General features: G+C 42.5%; 1 protein-coding gene across 3 annotated transcripts in view; it reads right to left on the reverse strand.

Annotated features, from left to right (window-relative positions):
- MND1 (meiotic nuclear divisions 1) overlaps positions 1–20,353 on the reverse strand; it is a 68,289-nt gene that overhangs the window by 47,415 nt on the left and 521 nt on the right. For all 3 annotated transcript variants that reach the window (XM_075930076.2, XM_075930077.2, XM_075930078.2), the window contains exons 2-4: positions 9,769–9,834; positions 7,506–7,563; positions 4,840–4,988 (exon numbers count right to left, since the gene is read on the reverse strand). In XM_075930076.2, coding sequence (XP_075786191.1) covers positions 4,840–4,988; positions 7,506–7,563; positions 9,769–9,834 — 273 coding nt within the window. The remainder of the gene's footprint in view (positions 1–4,839; positions 4,989–7,505; positions 7,564–9,768; positions 9,835–20,353) is intronic.

Raw genomic sequence — 20,353 nt, forward strand, 5'->3', positions numbered from 1 at the left:
ATAATGAAAGCCTACATTCTGCAGAGTCTGAAACTGATGGGGAGAGGACAATACATATACCATAAAATAGACCTGGACAAGACCTAAGGGAAACATCACACTGTACACTGTAGGCTGTATGAAAAGAGTGTGATATACTAAAGAAGTAAACCAATGACTTACAATTATTTGCTGCTTTGTATGTTATGGACAGGATATTTTGAGAGACTTGTTGACTGGATTTGGGAAGAATTAAAAAAAATAAGGCTGTAAGTGCTCGTGTAAGCAAGAATATAAACACTAAGATGCAGCTAACTGTTTTAAGTGTGCAATCATAGACCATAAAAATAAGTGTCCAGAGAGCTACAGTTAGTGAAATGCAACTTTTCTTCAGAAAGGTCTACTTAAAGAATAGAACGGATCCAGAAGGAAACAAGTCCACTTGTCTTTTCTTACTGAAATATTATAAAATTCTCTTCTCTTCAATAAAATAGGATAATGGGTCCAAGAAACCTAAATAATGTCTTAGGCCTGGTCATATAGTTTTTGGACCAATATAATCACATCAGTTAGGAGAATGATTTTTCTCCTGAATTAGTTGTATGCCAGTACAAGCACCATTGTGGATGCAGTTATACTAATATAAAAGGGCTCAATCAGTGTCATTTATTCCCCTTCCCATCTGAGAACAGCCATGATATAAAGCACTATTATGTTACTATAACTACACTAGGGTTGCTATATCACTTTAATTATAACATTAGAGAATAGAGACTGTAGATACAGTCTTAAATATTCAGTGTGATTTTAATGCAGTCACTATATAATATTCATCAATATGAGAGAGGAAGAATCAAGACACTTTCCTGAGAATTTGCCTCTAAGGGCTACGTCTAGACTACATCCCTCTATCGGCAGAGGGATGTAAATGAAGCACTTCGAAAGTGCAAATGAAGCCGGGATTTAAATATCCCGCATTTCATTTGCATAATCACGTAATGGTGCTCTTTCAAAAAAGTGCTATTTCGAAACTAAAACCGCAGTCTAGGTGTGGTTCTTTTGAAAATAGGGCACTCGCAAAAAATGAGGTTTACAGGATCTTTCGAAAGAGCGCCATTACGTGATTATGCAAAGTAAGTGCGGGATATTTAAATCCCGGCTTCATTTGCACTTTCGAAGAGCTTCATTTACAGTCCTCTGCCGACAGAGGGATGTAGTCTAGATACACCCTACGTTTATGATAAGATATACTAAAGGGCAAAATAATGATCACATAATATCAATTTCATTATTCAGCTAGTTGACTGTGTTCTTTTAAAGACGTTATACTGAGTCAGACTTGAAATAGGATGCCCGAAACTACATCATTTGCATTCAACAACACAGTTGTAATGGTGTATTTGGGCGAACAAGGCTGGAGTTTTGGCATATATTGAGTTGATTGTTCAGCTGCTTATTTATTTTGTGGCAGGTTCTTTAACTGGCCAGTTTATAGATCTACCAAGTTGTCTTGCCTCAACCCTACTTGGACATTAATGAGGTAATGAATTTTACTACTTTTGCTAGGAACCTAATTCTAATATAGATCTGGGGAGAAGAGTTAAACTGATCTAGTTTTTCAAAGAACTAAAAACCTTGTTTAAACATCAAACAGGAATGAGCACAGTGATATTGGCTTGTGGCAAAAATGAATTTAATTTCTATGCCCCACCATGCTCAGAAATGCAGTAAGATCATCCTACTGAGCATAGGAAGCAGTTTATGTTTTAATTTGCGCTCATGAGTGCCTTTCATTTGACAATTATAGATATCACACAAGAGCGTTCTAAGGCTTTAAAAACACTGAGGCCTTACAACATACCTGTGAGGGAGCTGTTTATACCCACTATAACAACTGAGGCACAAAGAGGGTAAGTGTTGCAAAGCAGTGGAGGAATCAGGAACAGAGATGAGGGCAATATTTCTGATTCAGTAGCCATGCAGTGTCAGTCATGCTAGCATTTGTCTTCCAACTCATCCAAAATACCTGCCTACATGACTTTCAATACATCTGGAACGCCTTACTGGAGTTTGTGAATCTGACCCAAATCTGAGTAGGTTTCAATTGGTACTCTACAAAGCCTCAAGAGAAAAATCAGAATATACAGAGCTTGGTAGCAAAACACCAGGCCAGGGGGCACCTGCCCAGAACGTGAGGGACCTATTTTAATAAAAGCACAGCATTGTGTGGATACTATGTTTCCCAAGGGAGGCCTTGGTCAGTTTAGATAAAGCGGTATGGATGCAGAATCTTAATGAGAAAAAACTCATGTAAACAAGGTCTCAGGTCATTCCACCTTTGGTTAATTAAGTAAGAGTTCTGGCAGGATCTGAAGCAAATAATTCTTTGTGGACAGAAAAGTGACAAGGAACCAATAACCATTAGTGATGTAAAGTAAGGGTGAAATTAAGAATTCCAAGAGGAACACGGAGGAACAGTAGGGGATAGGAAAAATACCATTTGAGTATTGGAGATCAAACAAAAAGATCTGCAGATTAACACTGAAGAGCCACTGCTCAGGCACAACAGGCACCCCCTAGTGTCTAGTTATTATGATAGCAAAAAATGGGAGATCTTTGAAACTGAAGCATGATCTTTATAGTGAACAGTCATATTCCAAAAATAAACCTTTGAATTATTTAAGAAAAATGCAAAGCCTACAAGGCTGTAACAAGAACTGAAAATGTCTAATTTAAAACATCCCAGCTTTTTTTTTAAAAGTGATTTTCTGAACACTAAAGATAGGGGAGTCTCACAAAAAATTAACTAACACCTTTGGTACTGAAACAATCAAGATTTTATTTGACTATTCTTCAGAAAAGGAAATTACTGTATAACAATTCCATTATCTATAGGTACGATGACAAAAAGAATCCCTGAACTAGCAAGAAATATTTACAGTAGAACCTTAGTTATGAACATCTCAGGAGTAGCAGTTGTTAGTAACTCTGAACAAAATGCTATGGTTGGTCTTTCTAAAATTTACAACTGACTATTGATTTAATACAGCTTTGAAGCACTAATATGCAGAAGAAAAATGCTGTTGTTCCTTAATTTTTTTTTAGTAGTTTACATTAACAAAGTATTCTACTGTAACTGCTTTCTCTCCCCCCTCTTCCCTTCCCCCCACTTTCCTGTGTTATTGCCTGATTGTGTACTTCCAGTTCCATTTAGGTGTACAGATGACTGGTCAGTTCATAACTCTGGTTTTCAGAACACTTAGGTTCTACTGTATGGGGAACTAATTACACTATGGACTACTCTACAAATGTGTCATCTTCTGCACAGCTAATCGTATTTATTTGGTAAGGATCTTTTGACTGTTTATGAAAACAAATGTGGACATGCCTTGTCATTTCATGTTACAGTTAAAGAACATTTTTTAAAACTTAATTTGGGTATCAAAAAAGATAACTTGGCAAAATTACACCTCAAGTTGTAAATTTTGGCACAAAATATTTCCCACAGGTCAAAAATAAGAATTTTCTATTCATGACCCATTCACTGAAGAATCAGTTAATTGTGCCAAATCAGGAAATGAACAATTGAAAAGAAACGTCATAAGATCAGACCAAAAAGTTTATAAAAATTTGTCCTCCAAGTTCTGGTTATTTTTAATACGCGGAATAAACAGAAGTGATGAGAAGAAGTCTTTCCAGTGAACAGCAATTCAAACAAGCAAGCAGAAAGATTAGGTTTATTTAAGAAACAAATAGAAATTATACTGAAATATACAACAACATTGGATCAAAAGAGAGTCATGCTCTCATCTGAAACATTCTGACCAATTTGGTTGATTCCCCTTAACGGTAGTGCAAGGCTGGTTTAGCAGTGTACCTGAGGAATAAGGCAAAGGTTGGACCTCCCCAGTCCCAAAGGAGGGATTTTGCCGGACCAGGAGAGGTCAGTTCTGGCCTCCCAGCCCACTTCCTCCTGGTGGCTGCTAGCCTCCCTGACAGCTCCCCCACTGCCACCAGCCCACTGCCCTACCAGCAGCCCCATGCCATGCCATGCCGGGCTCTTGCCCATCAGCCCTGCCACCAGGGCTCCAGAGCCCGCTGTGGCTGACCTGTGGCTCCCTGACCTGCCATAGTAGCCTCTGGTCCTGTCACATCCACTGCAGCTGACCACTGCCCCACCAGTGCTCCAGGCACTCTGCCGCAACTCAGCTGGACTCCTATGGCAGGGCTCCTGGCCGCTGGTCCTCCTGCAGCCAGCCTGGCTGGGGTTCTGGCCCCGCAGAGCTCCTAGACTTCCACCAGGACTCCTTGGTCCAGCAACATCCGTGGTCCAGAAGGACCATGGATGTTGCTGGACCAGGGAGTCCTGGTCTAGAGAGTTTCAACCAGTAGTTAGAAATGGATGTTCACATTAGAGCATCCCAACAGAATGCTGCCTACTTTAGTCTTTAGAACAGGCAGATACTTTTTAGAACATCACTCTGCCACAATATATAGCAGGGTACAAGGAAAATACATACTGCCCAATAATTTAAAGATAGTTACCCCAGTGAAAGTGTTTTGATTCAAAATTAAGTAGGTCACAATATTTTCTTCATTGATGGAACCAAAAAAAAAAAAAAAACCTTCTCAACTGTGGGCAATATTTTTTTAAAGCATCTGTGGTTCTGGCGGTGTGACCATGGCTTATGAATAGGCTCTTTTGATTAAACAAAAAGAAAAAAAACTATTAGCTGGGTGCCAGTGGACCTGCTGGCAGCATTTTCTGTAACAAACTGAGACAGATATAGCAAGGGCTGTAGGGAAACAGCATGCTTACACAATTCAGACAAATACGTGCTTTTTTCAATGCAAATATACCTGAGACTCCAGTGCTTCCAATTTACGCTTCCTGGCATGAAGAGCTTTACTTGGAAAAGCCCAAAAATAATTGGAAGTTCCAATTCTATCAGTATCCACCATGCCGTCATCAACTAAACTTTGCAGGATCTCCTTTACTGACATAGTAGCTAACAACAAAAACAAAAGTCAGTTTTTCTTCAGTGTACGTGTTAGGTGGTTATATTTTATTTTAAAAGAACATGACTGAGTAGCAAATATATCACTGTAACTGAGATTAATGTACTAGACCTGTTTACATTTTCACTGCAGATGAACCCAGCCCCGTGAACCCCTACATGAGGATGCTGGCTCCCATCAGTCCTTCGCAGGACCACCAACTCTGTTGGCCACACGTGAGCTGGGAATTGGCGGCCCCGAGAGGGGTCAGAAGCAGCCAGGTCAGAGTGGTCCCTGCCCACGGTTTAACATTTAACTTAACGTTTAACTGAACGTTAACTGGTTAACTTAACGTTTAACCAGTTAACTAATTAAATGGGATTTTACATCCCTAACGGCAACATAAATATAGCACAATCCACAAACGCATATTTCTGAATAGTCTACCTCCTTTTTCATTTGCTGTTTGGAAGACATCAAAAATAAAGATCTTGTGCCACAGCCACTCCATGCAGAGAATCTCTTTGAAGTGAATGGCAGTATCATGCATAGGGTAGCTTACAATAAGATGACAATTTGTTACCTGATATTCTCCATGTTGGGTAATGATTGTTCCCCTAATAATCCAAAGCAGTTTGTAATGTAGCAAGCAATAAAGAAAAACAATCAGATCAAGTGAAATTAGCAATCCCCTTTTCTAAAGTAACAAGTACCGCTTTACAAAGAGAAAACCTTTGTGCAAAAGGACAATTATGTGTAAAATTGCAGGTCAGAACTGTAGTGCTTAGTAAAAGTGATAGAGGACCAAATGGCAGTCTCCAAATTACTTCTGCAGTGCCTGATGCTCTTTTGGTCTCTAAAGTTGCTAAGGATCCAGTTAAATGAGCCACAATCCCATCTAGAATAGGTTTATGTGTGGCAAAATATGCCTCCATGATGCTGTTTGCATAATAGTATTGCTTTAAATTTCTCAAGGACCTGGGAGATTATTTTAACATTCAAAAATATATTAAAACAACTCACATTTGTGGGAAGAAAGAAAACCAAAAAGGCGAGAGACTGCAGGGCAAAGCTTGACTAAATGAGGCAGTGATCTGTGAGAAGGGAGCATGAGACTACATAATTTAAAATTATCTTAAGACAAAAGGGCAAATTAGAAGTTGTCTGGGCAACATTAATTCTAGCATTTCTTAATGTTTAATTTTTTAATTTTGCATGTACTTGTACTCTTGGTGAAGCATTAATCAGCAGTAGAGGTTCTGGAGCACTCTGTCTACAGACTCAAAAGGACAAAATTGTATGTGTTTATATTAAGTACACATATTGTAATCAGATGGGAGAGAGACAATTTTAAGCAAACTAATGTTTATTCTTGAAAAACTAATGCCCCACACTTGCCCAGGAAAGTTTGCCATTCAACTTAGCAAAGTGGGTTTTTTCAAGCATGGTAAATATGAAGTTCACAAGCAATCTTCTATAGACTTGAAATGGTATCATTGTCATCTACATGAGTCAACTGGCAAAGTATTCAGGTATTCAATAAAGGATTGCAAGAAAAAGTTTCTACATCAGATATTTTTAAATTGTATTTAAAAATCTGTTAAGCTTCTTCCCACAATATTTAATACTGCAAGTATGTTGAGAAATGAACTGAAACCTTATCTTGTCTCCATAGAGCTTTTGCAAGTGCCTCTATCCTCTGTGACTTTTTTTAAAAAATGTGTTTCAATAGTAAATATTTTTCAGGTTAGAACTGAGCTCCCCTGAAGCAAAACTACTTTTTCTTTATCCATGATTGAAGCATGATGTTGTAAAGATGAGCTGATCAAGAAGGTGAACATTTGTACACAAGTACTAAAACACAGCTGTAAAAAGGAAAAAATATACAAGGAATATAGGAACAGGACTGGAAGTACACAAAATATACAAAAAGTCATCTTGGTCCTGATCCAAAGCCAATGGAAGTCAACAAAGAGCCTTCTGTTGAATTTCATGGGCTTTCAAACAGGTCTTTCCCACACTGGATAGTTTTGCTTGAGAAATGCAAGACACTACAGTTTGATTATGCACGTGTGTGGACCAAATCTTTAAGATGTGGGTGACCAAAGTTGGACACCTAAATCATTAGTTAAACACTGAAACATATAGCACGATTCTCAAAGATAAGCACCCACAGGTCCCAATGACTTCAGTGAGTCCTTAGCACTTTTAAGAATCATGCCATGTATTTATGAAGCTAATCAGGGATACAGGTTCCAGACTTTAGACATCAAAACTTGAAAATTTTGGCCTTATTGCGCAATATAAGTTACAGCTACTGGTAACATAGTTTTGAGAAGTTTATGCATAAAATGTATGCAAGCCAGTACCACCTCACAGGTAGGTATTTTTCTTTTGTTTCATGTTATTCTTATGAAGATCCTTAAGTCAGTGTTATTTGAAAACAAAAATTCAAATGTGTGACTGGTTCACAAAACAATTCTGAATGTCTAAACAAATTTTAGACCAAAAAAAATGTTAATACTCACTAATTCCTTTCTCTTTGGGTGCAATCTTCTCCAGATCCTTTAACTGAAAAACATCTTTCTGTTCAAAAGACAAGAGGCACATCTCCTCTAAATGACAGTCTTATTTAAGTCATGTTTATGTTCTATACTCAATTAATTACAACAAACATACAAGTAAGCATATCTAATTTTTTTTTCATTTCTCTGGGAAAAATACTGCATGCTTCTCAAGACAGAGCTGAAGTTTTTTGAAAATTAAAAGTGATTTTATCTTGTTTTAGCCTTTGTTATTTCTTCCAGTTTTTCTCTGTTACTCTTAATTAATTGCTTCATACCTAAATTTAGACTCCAAAGGGTAATGCACGCTGTGGTCAGATCCTCATATCCTAGTTTAGCTACTTTTGCACCACAATAAATGTATTTTAATAACTTAAATATTTAAAATATGTAGGATGTGTCACAAATAGGGATGTAAGCGACTAGTTGACAAGTCGCTTTCCCCCCATTTGCTGCCTCTATCAGAAAGAGGCAGTGGGGGGGGGGGAAGAAGAAGGGGTGCAAGAAAAGGGGGTGCTTCAAGATGGCAGCATCACGTGGAGCCCGGGGTCAGACTCTGGGCTCCATGCGTCACTGCTGCTTTGAAATGCTGCAAGGACCCTGACCCAGGGCTCTTGTACATTTCAAAGGCTGAGGTGCCAGGGATCGTGAAGCAAGAGGGAGGGTCACCACTTGCACCACACTCCCTGCATGCTTCTGCCCTTGAAATGTAGAAGAGCCCCAGCAGAGCTCTTGTACATTTCAAAGGCTCAGGTGCCAGGGAGCGCTGGGCCAGTGGGAGAGTCCCCGCTGGCCCTGCGATACCTGCGGGGCTTCCACTTTTGAACTGTAGCAAGAGCCTGTAGGCGGCCTTATAGACTAATCGAATAGTCGATGGAAATACCATCAACTATTCAATTAGTTAATTAATCTAAATTTTACACCCCTAATCGGGTAGTAGTAAATTGACTAGTCGCTTCCCCCCAGCTTGCTGCCTGTCTCCGATAGAAACAGAGAAGAGGTTGGCAGGAGCTGGTGGGAGCCGGCTTAAAAGCCAGTTCCCCCAGTACTATCTCCAGGGGGCAGGAGAGGCACAGACGTAGTGGGGAACCAGGCGCGAGCAGGGAATCAGCTAAGCCCCAGCTCGTGCCCAGTCCCAGATGCTGCGCCTCTGCTTTTTAAATGTATTTAGAGCCCAGCAGCTTAGTACATGTAAAAAACAGATGTGCAGTGGGGGGAGGGAGAGTGAGCTGGGGTCTGCTTTTAAAATGTATTAAGAGTTCAGCGGCTAACCCCACCGCAGCTCTGCAGTTTTCCCCCCTTATTGACTAATCGAGTAGTCAATGAAAGTTCCATTGACTACTTGATTAGCTGATTACCTGCAATTTAACATCCCTAGTCACAAACACAAAGATGTGCTTTCCCCTACAATGGTCCTCTTTTGGCTGCATTCTCATCCTTCCCCATCCTAGTCTGCTGTTTCATCCTGCTCCCACATTGTCTGATTTGAGCATCCCTAACTACCTCCCTCTTCCTCCTATGGCATGAAAAGTGAAACTTATAGATTTGGAATCGAGGGAACAAAGCAAATACTGAAAACTTCCCTAAGTCCTGTTGAATTTTACTTTGCTGCTCCCTCACATATGGACTGGAGGTTATTAATGTGCCAGATGAAAAGGCTTTGTGCAATCCATCTCTGTTACACATGCCAGACCCTCTACAGGAAAATGTTTAATAAGTACTACACAGAAGTACATAAAGCACAGCAATTACTGATGTTATGGGAAATCTAACTTTGGATTTCCTGACTATTGTACCTAAATTCAAAACCATGTATTTCCAGCAGCCGAGATCTACCAGGCGGCTGGGGAGGGGAGCCCCGCGCCCAGCAGTGGAGCCCCACAAGCAGCCAGGGGCAGCAGAGCCTGGCAAGCAAGCCAGGGCAGCATGCTGGCAGAGCCGAGGGCCCAGAGGCCTGACCGCCCCATGTCCAGTAAACTCTCTTATTCGGGAATGCTCAGGTCTCAAGGGCGCTGGATCAGGGAGGTTCAACCTGTATTTACCATCTGCACTTTACACATGGGGAAACAGGCACAGAGCAGGGAAGCGACTTGCCCAAGGTCATCCAGCAGGACAGTAGCAGAGCCAAGACCTGAACCCAAGACTCAGTGACCTGGCCACTCAGCCACTCTAGCAACTTATGGATGTTCCCAATGGTCAGGAAATGTATGAAAATTAACACACTTACTGTTTCAAAAAAAATTTCCATCATACGAGTTCTCTTCTCTTCAACACTCAGTCCCTTTTTCTTAGACTAAAACATAAAATATATTCAGTACTTTAATGCCAACATTGTGCATTGTGGTTAATAGCCATTGATGGACCTATCCTCCATGAACTTATCTATTATTTTTTTAACTCTGGTATAAACTTGGCCTTTACAACATCCTCTGGTATCTTTTAATACTATCTTGAGAATTAATTTTAATTCTGAATTCACATCTAGTTACCTCTTCAAGAAGCATTTCCTTGACCTCTCAATACTCTACCATACCACAATACTCCCTGGAATAGGACTTCTTTACAAAGGAAAACCATGCCAGGCTAATCCATTCAAAATATACTGTTTCAAAGACATTAAGTATGGAACTAATTTGTTGTATAATCTAATTCATCCCCTACCTCACATAGTTTCCAAGGCTTTTTATTGCATCCCCATATTTCCTTGTTTGTCTTGCCTTACCAACATTAGACATACCAATTCCAATCTCTCAACAGCTGGCACCAATCCCCATGTAGTCTATAGTGTGAGAATTCCCTGCCCATTGTGGTTAATCGCCATTGATGGATCTATCCTCCATGAACTCATATAGTATTTTTGAGCCCTGGCATAGACTTGGCCTTCACAACATTCTCTGGCAAAGAGTTCCACGGATTAACTGTGTATTCTGTGAAGAAATACTTCCTTTCATTTGTTGCAAACCTGCTGCCTTTTGTTTTCATTTGGTGTACCCTAGTTCTTGTGTTATGGGAAGTAGTAAATACTTCCTTATTTACATTCTCCAAACCATTGTAGACCTTTATCATATATTTCCTTAGTCCTCTCTTTCCCAGGCTGAAAAGTGCCAATCTTATTAATCTCTCCTCATACGGAAGCTGTTCCATACCTCTAATCATTTTTGTTGCCCATTTCTGAACCTTTTCCAATTCCAATACCAATACATCTTTTTTGAGATGGACATCTTATGCAATATTCAAAGTACTGACCCCAGAACAGACCTCTGTGGAATGCCACCACTTGCCTCTCTCCATTCTGAGAGCGGACCATTTATTCCTACCCTTTTGTTTCCTTTTAACCAATTACCAATCCATAAGAGGACCTTCTTTCTTATCCCATGATGGCTTACTTTGCCTAAAAGCCACTGGTGAGGGGACCTTGTCAAATGCCTTCTCAAAATCAAGTACACTATTAGGGATGTGAAGGTTAACTGGTGGGGCTGAAACAGTTCCCCACCTGCCTCGAGTAGAAGGCTGCTCCAGCCTCAAGTAGACAGGGGCTGCTCCAGTGCACCCGTCTGCAATGGGCCCAGGCATCCCGCAGGCAGGGGCTGCTCCTGCAGAGATGCCAGAGCAGCCCCTGCCTGCAGGGTAGGTCCGCAGCAGACCAGGGCCCAACCATAGGCCCAGAGAACCCCTGCTTGTTTAACTGATTAGTCAATTAAATGAGATTTTACATCCTTATACATGATATCCAGTGGACCCCCCTTGTCCACATGCTTGCTGACCCACTCAAAGAATTCTAGTAGATTGTTGAGATATGATTCCTCTTTACAAAAAATACATTGACTTTTTCCCAACAAATTATGTCCATCTATGTGTCTGACAATTTCAACTAGTTTGCCTCGTACTGAAGTCAATCTTACCAGCCTGCAGTCACCAGGATCTGTGTTAGAGCCCTTTTTAAAACTGGAGTCATATCAGCTATCCTCCAGTCATTTTGTGCAGAAGGCGATTTAAAGGATAGGTTACAAATAATAGTTAGTAACTCTGCAATTTCACATTCGAGTTCTTTCAGAACTCTTGGATGAATATCATCTGGGTCTGGTGACTTCATTACTGTTTAGTTTATGAATGTGTTCCAAAACCACCTGACATCTCAATCTCTGAGAGTTCCTCACAACTATCATCCAAAAAGAATGACTCAGGTTTAGGAATCTTCTTCATAACCTAAGTAGGGATGAAAGCGACTAGTTGACTATTCGATAAGCTTATGCTTATTGGATAGTCAGCTAGTGATGCAACTAGTTGCTTCCCCCCCACTGCTGCCTCTATCAGAGAAAGACAGGAAGGGGCGGGGCCGCAGAAGCTGGTGGGAGCTGGCTTAAAAGCCAGTTCCCAAGCACCATCTCCATGGGGGGCAGGGGAGATACAAGCACAGTGGTAAATGGCGCCAGCGGGGACTGAAGCAGTCTCTGCTCACGCCACTTCTGCTGCAATTCTGCTTTTGAAAGGCTCAGGCACCACAGGGAGCACAGGACTAGTGGGGGGACTCCCCCACTGTCCCCACACTCCCTGTGGGGCTTCCTTCTGAAATGTACAAGAGCTCTCCTGGGACTCTCATACATTTCAAAGGCTGAGGCACTGCAGAAAGTGTGGGATCAGCAAGAGTCCCCTGCAGGCCCCATGTTCCATGCAGGGCTTCCGCTTTTGAACTGTAGCAAGAGCCCAGTAGACCAAGGCATCTCACCGACTATTCGATTAGTTAATCAATCTAAATTTAATATCCTTAATCTTAAAACATGAAAATTGATGCAAATAATTCATTTAGTTTCTCTGGAACGGCATTATTGTCCTTGAGTGCTCTTTTCATATCCCAATCGTCCAGTGGCACCACTGGTTGTTAGGCAGAATTCCAGCTTCTGATATACTTAAAAAGTAATAGCAGGAAAAAAAGATGAGTTCTTGGGTAGCTGTACTTCAAATTCTTTTTTGGCCTTCCTGATTATATTTTTATACTTCATTTTAGAGATGTCAACATGGAGTCAACTATATGATTAACCGATCAGCCTAGGCTTATTGGTTAATCTTGTCGACTACACGCATTCCCCTCCCTCTCTCCCCCGCTGCCTCTGTACCAGAGGCAGCAAAGGGGGGGAGCAGGAGCCAGTGCTGGGGGGAAGTTGGCTTAAAGTCCCCCCCCCCCCCCACTGCTGCCTCTGTCAGATGCAGGGGACCCAGGCTTACCACAGACAAAGGATACTCTGGCAGAAGCCTCTGTCCACGGGGGGGGGGGGTCCGAGCTCTCTGTGGACAGGGGAGACAGACCAGTCGCTATCCACGGGGAGCTCAACCCTCCCCCCCCCCCCGTGGACAGGAGTTGCTGCCACCTCACACTGCTACCTCTGTATCAGAGGCAGCAGTGCAGGGCGGCAGGCAGCCGATCTGTGTGGGGAGCTCATTATTAAACCAGCTCCCCTTGTGACCTGGCTCCTTTTTGGCACCCCGGGTGTAGAACCAGTAGGAAACTGGCTGCCAGCCCTTCTCCCGGGTCTATCAAATAGTCATGTAACCACTAAAATTTCATGAAAATACATGATTATTCACTGATATCTAAAATCCTTAGGCACTCACTGGTTTTTTTTTTTTTTTTGCCATGATGGCAGTTTTTTGGTTCTCTTCTTAAAAAACATAATTTGGGGTATACATTTAAGATGAGCCTCTATTATAGTGTCTTTCAAAGGTTTCCATGCAGCTTGCTGGAATTTCACTTTTGGCACTGTACCTTTAATTTTCTGTTTAACTTCTTCATTTTTGTGTGGCCCCCTTTCTGAAATTAAATGCTGCCAGCATGGGTTGCTGTAGTATTTTTCCTGCCACTGAGATGTTAAATTTAATTATATCGTGGTCAGCTATATTCACCTATTAGAACAAATCCTATGTTTCATTTTTCAAATATTTTTCTTTTCATCATGCTATGTCAAAAAATTAGCAGGGGAAACTGACTGAATATACAGGGAAACATTGGAATTGATTGTATATAAAGTGCTGTATAATACAAAAAAGTAAAATTTAAAAGTATTTTCTTTTCCAATCTCTTAATTTCATTGAGTGTTACTTACAACAATAGGTTTTTTTAATTGATAATGTCCCCTTAGAGCAGGGGTCAGCAATCTATGGCTCATGAGCCAAATAAGGCTCTCTAGGGAGCCAGATATGTCTCTTTGGGAGCCCCAGCCCATTCCCTCTTGGCTCCCCCCACATCATGGACCCAGTGCTGGCATTGCAACCTTACAGCCCGCTACAAGATTGGAACGCCAGTGCCAGCTTCCAGGGAGGCAAGGCGTGGGGGGAGGGGGAGAGACAACAGACTAAACATGCCTTGGCGTGACAGCCATTTCCTTCCCAGATTTCCTTCCATGGGGAAAACCAGATACCAAATATGGCTCTCACAATTCCTGCTGCCTCCCATACGAGCCTTTCCCAGAGGACGAATGGGAGCAGCAGGAGGCATGATACATAGTGCCTGCCATGTGGAGTGAAAACAAGTAAATGCCTCCCCTCCATTCCCTGATGCTTACACCCCCATCCCCTCACTCATCCCCCACCCAGCCAGATAGCTGCCCCCAGTCTCTTGGCCAAATTCCCCCCTGCCCTCTACCCCCAGTCCCCTGACCAGACAACTTGCCTGCTGCTCCCTGTCCATGCCCCCCCCCCGCCCTCTGCCTCCTGGCTAGAACTCCCCCCAGCCACCTGGCCAGGCAGCCTGCCTCCTGGCCAGAACTCGCACCCTCACACATCCCACCTTCCGCCCAAATCCTGCACTCCTGCCCCTATCCCATTCACTGGTAGCCCTGTCCTGCACACTTACCACCTCATTTTTGGCCCCAACCCAGAGCCTACGGAGGCCCACAAAATCCACTAACTTTGGAACCCCAGAAGAGTAACTCTGGCCTGAGGCTTTGAACCTCCATCTTCCCTGCTCCTATCCCCACTATGGGGCTGGAGCACCAGGGGAATGAGGTGTTTCAATTGGGGGGTCACATCAGTGAGGGTTGGGGATTTTTGGAAGGTGGTAGTTTTTGTGGTCCCCGACTGATTTTTCACTGACCCAAAAAAGTTTCCCCACCCCTCCCATAAATAAAGACAATGTCAAAACCTTTTGAATTGGACATAATATTTTACTTTATTTAAAAATGAAGCCTGGCCAACAAGTCCCCAGTCGGGGCCCAGCCCCCATCTGGATGCAGCATCATAATGCTCCTGCACCCTACACACACCAACCATGAGCCCATCATACACTTGGACCCCCTGCCTTGAACCCCATATACTCCCACATCCCCAGTCCCCTGCCATAACATGCCTGCAGCTCCACACACACCAATCTCCTGCCCTGAGCTCCTCATACACCCCCACATCACCAGCCCAGCCATAAGATTGAGAGAAGACAGCCTGAATGCGCGCATAAGGCTAAATTTGACCAGTTATGATGTAAACTATAAAGAACTGTGTGAGAAGATGCGGCAGCATAAGTCCCATTAAATAAAGTCTGTGAGTATATTTCATTTGTGCTATTATTAATAATAACTGACATAATCATTATGTCAATTATCAAGAATATTAAGTTGTACATTTTCAGTCATGCAAATGAACATTCTTATACAGCTCTTTGTAGATCACTTGTTCTGAATTTTTATGTTGTTTGGCTCTTTGGTTTTAAAAGATTACCTATCCCTTCTTTAGAGCCTATGCAAAGAAAGTGGTACCTCATCACTTGGATCATATTATGCACTGCAAATATATTAAGCATAATCTTCACATACTAAAAAGGCTCATTAAAACCACTAACTGATGAAAAAGTGATTTTGGCAAGTTCCTAGAAGTAGTACGTAGCATTCAAGACCACAGAGGTATATAGGATTTTGAAAAGGGAGGATCATACTTTGCCTTAGCTTTGATATGCTATGAATAGCCTCAGTCGAGTGAAAGTGATGGGATTCTTGTCAGTTTCACAGCTTTTTTTTTTTCCACTCTGGAACAGGCTATAGGCAAGAGCAACAAATGTTTGAATTTATAATCTACAATCATGGACAAGGACCAGAATGTTTTGGATTTTTTTAAAATTATACTGTATAAAATCTTAATTTTGAAAGATAACTTGGTGCATAAGTTAGGGATGTAAGCGACTAGTCAACTATCCAATAAGCATAAGCTTATCAGACAGTCAACTAGTGATGCAACTAGTCACTTCCCACCACTTGCTGCCTCTATCAGAGAGAGGCAGCAAGGGAGGGGGAGAGGAGGAGCAGGTGTTAGGGGGAGTCATCTTAAAAGCTGGTTCCCCCCAGCATTGTCTCCGTGGGGGGCAGAGGAGGCAGAAGCACAGTGGGAAACGGTGCAAGCAGGGACTGAAGCAGTCTCTGCTTGCACCAGTTCTGCTGCGATTCTGCTTTTGAAATGTACAAGAGCCCTGCTGGGGGTGAGGCCTCCACTTTTGAACTGTAGCAAGAGCCCACCAGGTGCCCTTACAGACTAATCGAATAGTTGATGGAAATCCCATCGACTATTCGATTAGTTAATTAATCTAAATTTAACATCCCTAGCATAAGTGACTGCTGAACATACTAAAACAGTATAATAATTTAGTGTTACAAAATTTTTGATCAAAACCTTGTTTGATTGTGTGCTTTTTTTTAAACAAACTCTCTCTTCCCCTTTAATTTATTCAACATTGTCACATACCTGTATTGGTGACATCACATATAGTTATTATGGAAGATTTGATGTTACAAACACTAGTATGTGGCACTGCTGTATAAAACAGCAAATTGACTAGACGTTAATAAGATTTCTTTTTTCCCCCAAATATCTTGGTAATCAGCAACATAAATATATGAATGAAACATGACATTTTAACTAAGGTTTTGGTAACGTGAAGTATTATTAAGTTTCTGAAATGTACTTAAGTGTGGAAGTCATTCTTAATGTTCATAGGATTGTGTTGATAGTATAACCTAGAGATGTAAGCAACTAATCAACTAGTCACATATCCAATAAGCAAAAACTCACTAGTCAACTAGTCACCTCCCCACTCCCCACCTTTCTGCCTCTATCAGAAAGAGGCAGCAGAGGTGGAAGGAAGAGGAGGGGATGCTGGGGAGAGCCAGCTTAAAAGCTGGTTTCCCCAGCTCTAGCTCCATGGTAGGGAGCAGGGGTGGCTCTTGTACATTTCAAAGCGGAAGCACTGCATGGAGTCCCCCACTGGCCCCAGACTCCACATGGTGCTTCAATCTTTGAAATGCATAAGAGCCCCATCATTCAAAGGTGGAACACCATGGCCCTTCCGCCTTTGAAATATAGCAACAGCCAAGTGGTCTTTTGCTACATTTCAAAGTGGAAGCACCCTTATCAACTAATCGAATAGTCGATGGAAATTCCATCAACTATTCAATTAGTTGACTAATCTAATTTTAACATTCCTAGTATAATCACAATCATGTTAATTCTATTCATACCCATTCTACACTTCAAAGGTGGAAGTGCCCTTATCAAATAATCAAATAGCCACTGGAAATTGCATCGACTATTTGATTGGCAAAATAATCAAATTTTACATCCCTACACAAAACCCTTCAGTATTCCAATTTTAGCTGTGTTACTGATCATTGAGGCTGTTGGGGGACACAGATCAGTGTTCATGTCGTACCTCCCATCAGTACCGAACCCAATCTGGGGAAGCTAACAGACCAAATTGGATGATGAATCCTGGTCACATTGCACCTGAGTCACAATGTGCATACACTAAGAAGACTGGACCCAGTACAAGTTATTTTTACATGACCTTTTGTAACAGAGGCAGCCTCCAGCTAAAATTAGTCTGATCTATAGGCAACCTGGCATAATCAAATCTAAAAGGGAAAAAGTCGTAGAACAGATTCAGCTTTAAAAGATTTTATTAGAAATATGGAGTGCAGCTAATCAATTTTGCATTGACTAGTGCTACAGAAACATTAGATTAGGATTTAAATGGAAAAATCCTGGCAGAGAAGCAAGAAAAGTAGCTATATGAAACAGTAATACAAAATACTACCATCCACAAAATGGTTTAATAAGTTACCCTACTTAGAGAAAAATTACTGAGAAAATTCTGCCTACCTCTGTCTCATCAACTGACAGAGAAAATGGAGAGATGAAAAGCAACATGAAGGAAATCAATCATATGCAGAGAAACAAAGGTTTTACCAGTACCCGATATTAGCAATAGGGACGTTAGATATCAGGTAACAGAATAGTCGAGTAACCACATATTATCGGTTACTTGACTAGTCTATTGTTGACAGGGATGGCAGCTAGTTCAATCCGGTCCCATTCCTGGGAGCCCTCTGCCAACCCACGCTGCTGCCTCTGTATCAGAGGCTGCAGCGGGGGGTGCTAGGTGGGAGCCGGTCTGCAAGGGAAGCCAGGTTAAAAACCAGCTCCCCACGCAGACAGACTGCCTACCACCCTGAGGCAGCAGCCCCGTCCACGGGGGTTCCAAGCTCCACTATGGAAGGAGGGGAAAAGGGTGCCGCAAAGCAGCCTCTGTCGACGGTGGGTCCAGGCTCAACATGGACAGAGGTTGCTTCATGACAGCCTCCCCTGCCGCTGCCTCTCAGAGGTAGAAGAGGAGGGTGGAGGCAGCACTATGGAGCCAGAGCTAGTGGGAATTGGCTTTTAAGATGGCACCCCACCGCACCCGCTCCTGCTTCCCCCCCACTTGCTGTCTCTGATTCAAAGGCAGCGGGGGGAGGGAAGAAGGGAGGAAGGGGAAGGAGAGGAGAGGAAATGGGAGTAGTAGAGAAGATTAACCAATAAACTTACGCTTATCAGTTAATCGTATTCTCGACACCACTAATTAACAATAATACTTGCATCACTATCACTTGTCATTAATAGAGATAAAAGCAATCCATAACTTTTAATACATTTATCTTCACAAACTTCTATGCAATAGGCAAATACTATTATCCCTATATTAGAGATGGAGCTAAGGTGCAGAAATGCTACAAGACTTGCCCAAGGTCACAGAGGAAGTCTGGAGCAGATCAGAGAGCTGAACTAAAGTCTTCCAAGACCTAGGCTAGTTCTCTAACCTCTGGTCCACTCCTCCTCTCATTTGGTAGTGAAATCAGCAACCAATAACATATACTTGATGCTTCAAAGACAATCAGAAAAGCACCATAATGTATCTATCCAGCTTTGTAATGTTCAACTCTCAAAATCTCTAAAATCCTCTCATGATTCAAGTTCAGTTCTCCCCACAATTCTGTCCTGCTTGTCTACTCTTTTCTCCTCCTTCAGCCAGTTTCTGCTCCCTACAATCTATCCAATAGTTTCTTTTTACAACTTTCTTTGTCATAACCCCAACAGCAGCTGTCACTCCAAGGAAACACGCAGTTATCTTATTGAGTAGGAATGTTAGATGATGAATAATTGAATAATTGTGTAACCACATCAAAACTTAGTTGTTACATGACTATTCTATAGTCCCCGGGGGTGCAGCCAGCAGCCAGTGTGCTCCCGGCACCACTCTCAGGGAGCCCCCCGCCACTCTGCACTGCTGCCTTTCTATCAAAGGCAGCAGCGTGCAGTGGCACCAGCCCCTGTTCACAGGGAACCCGAGCTCTTCATGGACAGAGGCTGCACTAGCATCTGATACAGCAGCAGCAGCGTCGAAGGGAGGACAGCAGGTGGCTCCATAGAGCCAGTGGGAGGCAGCAAGTGAGGGCAGATGACTCCACAGAGCCAGTATGTGTGGAGAACTGGCATAAAAGCCAACTTCCCGCAAGTACTGGCTCCTGCCTGCCCCCCTCGCCCTCTGCACTGCTGCTTCTCTATCAGAGGCAGCAGCAGGGAGTGGGGGAGAGAGAAGGCAGCTCCGTGGGATCCGGTGTTTGGGGGGAACCAGCTTAAAAGACAGTTCCCTCCGGGCACTGGCTCTTACCTCTCCCTCCTTTGCTGCCTCTAGGAGGGAGTATATGTAGTACATAGGACTAACCTATAAAGCCAGGCTTATCTGTTCATCATTTAGTTGACTACATGTTGATATATCCCTATTAAGAAGAAAAGTCCTTTCCTTAACAAGACCACTGAATTATTTTAAGCACATTTTAAACTCTACATTGAACCCCTGTGATGTATTAGTACAGTTGGAATACTGAGCCAAATTCCAAGTGAAGGAACATACGAAACTGCCATATTGAGTAAGCAGTCCATTTAATCTGGTATCCTATCTTTTGGCAAAGTTACCAAATGCAGGTACAAGAATCCCAGCAATGGGCAATCATAGGATTATCTGCCAATTAGGGATGTAAAATCTTGTTTTAAAAAGCTAACAAGTAGGTTTAATCAATTAACAGGGATCCTAAGGCAAGGGCTGCTCCAACCTAGCTCAATGCCCACTGCCTGGCCCCCTAACCTGATGCATGGGAATGGGGAGCAGCTGCTTCAGCTGGAGTGGGCCACCAGTTAACCGGAGATCCTGGTCAACATGCCGAGAAGTCTAATGCTTATAAGGGTAACCCTATATATCCCTACTGCCCACAGTGGATGTTTCTTCCTATCCTCCAGCAAGTGGTGGCTACCTTCCCCCCCCCCCCCCACATAACTCCTTATCCCTATCAGTATCAGCCCTTTTAAAAATAATCTCGTTAAGCTATGCGCCTCAATCAGATTTTGTCGCAGTGAGTTCCACAAGTTAATCGCACTCCCCATGAAATCCCCTTGTGAGTCGGGATGTGTATGGGGTGAAAGCGATGGAGCCGGGCAGGCTGGGACTCAGTTCACACTGGGGCAGT

The sequence above is a fragment of the Pelodiscus sinensis genome, chromosome 4, assembly GCF_052426305.1.
Source record: "Pelodiscus sinensis isolate ZL-2025 chromosome 4, ASM5242630v1, whole genome shotgun sequence".
NCBI lineage: Eukaryota > Metazoa > Chordata > Testudines > Trionychidae > Pelodiscus > Pelodiscus sinensis.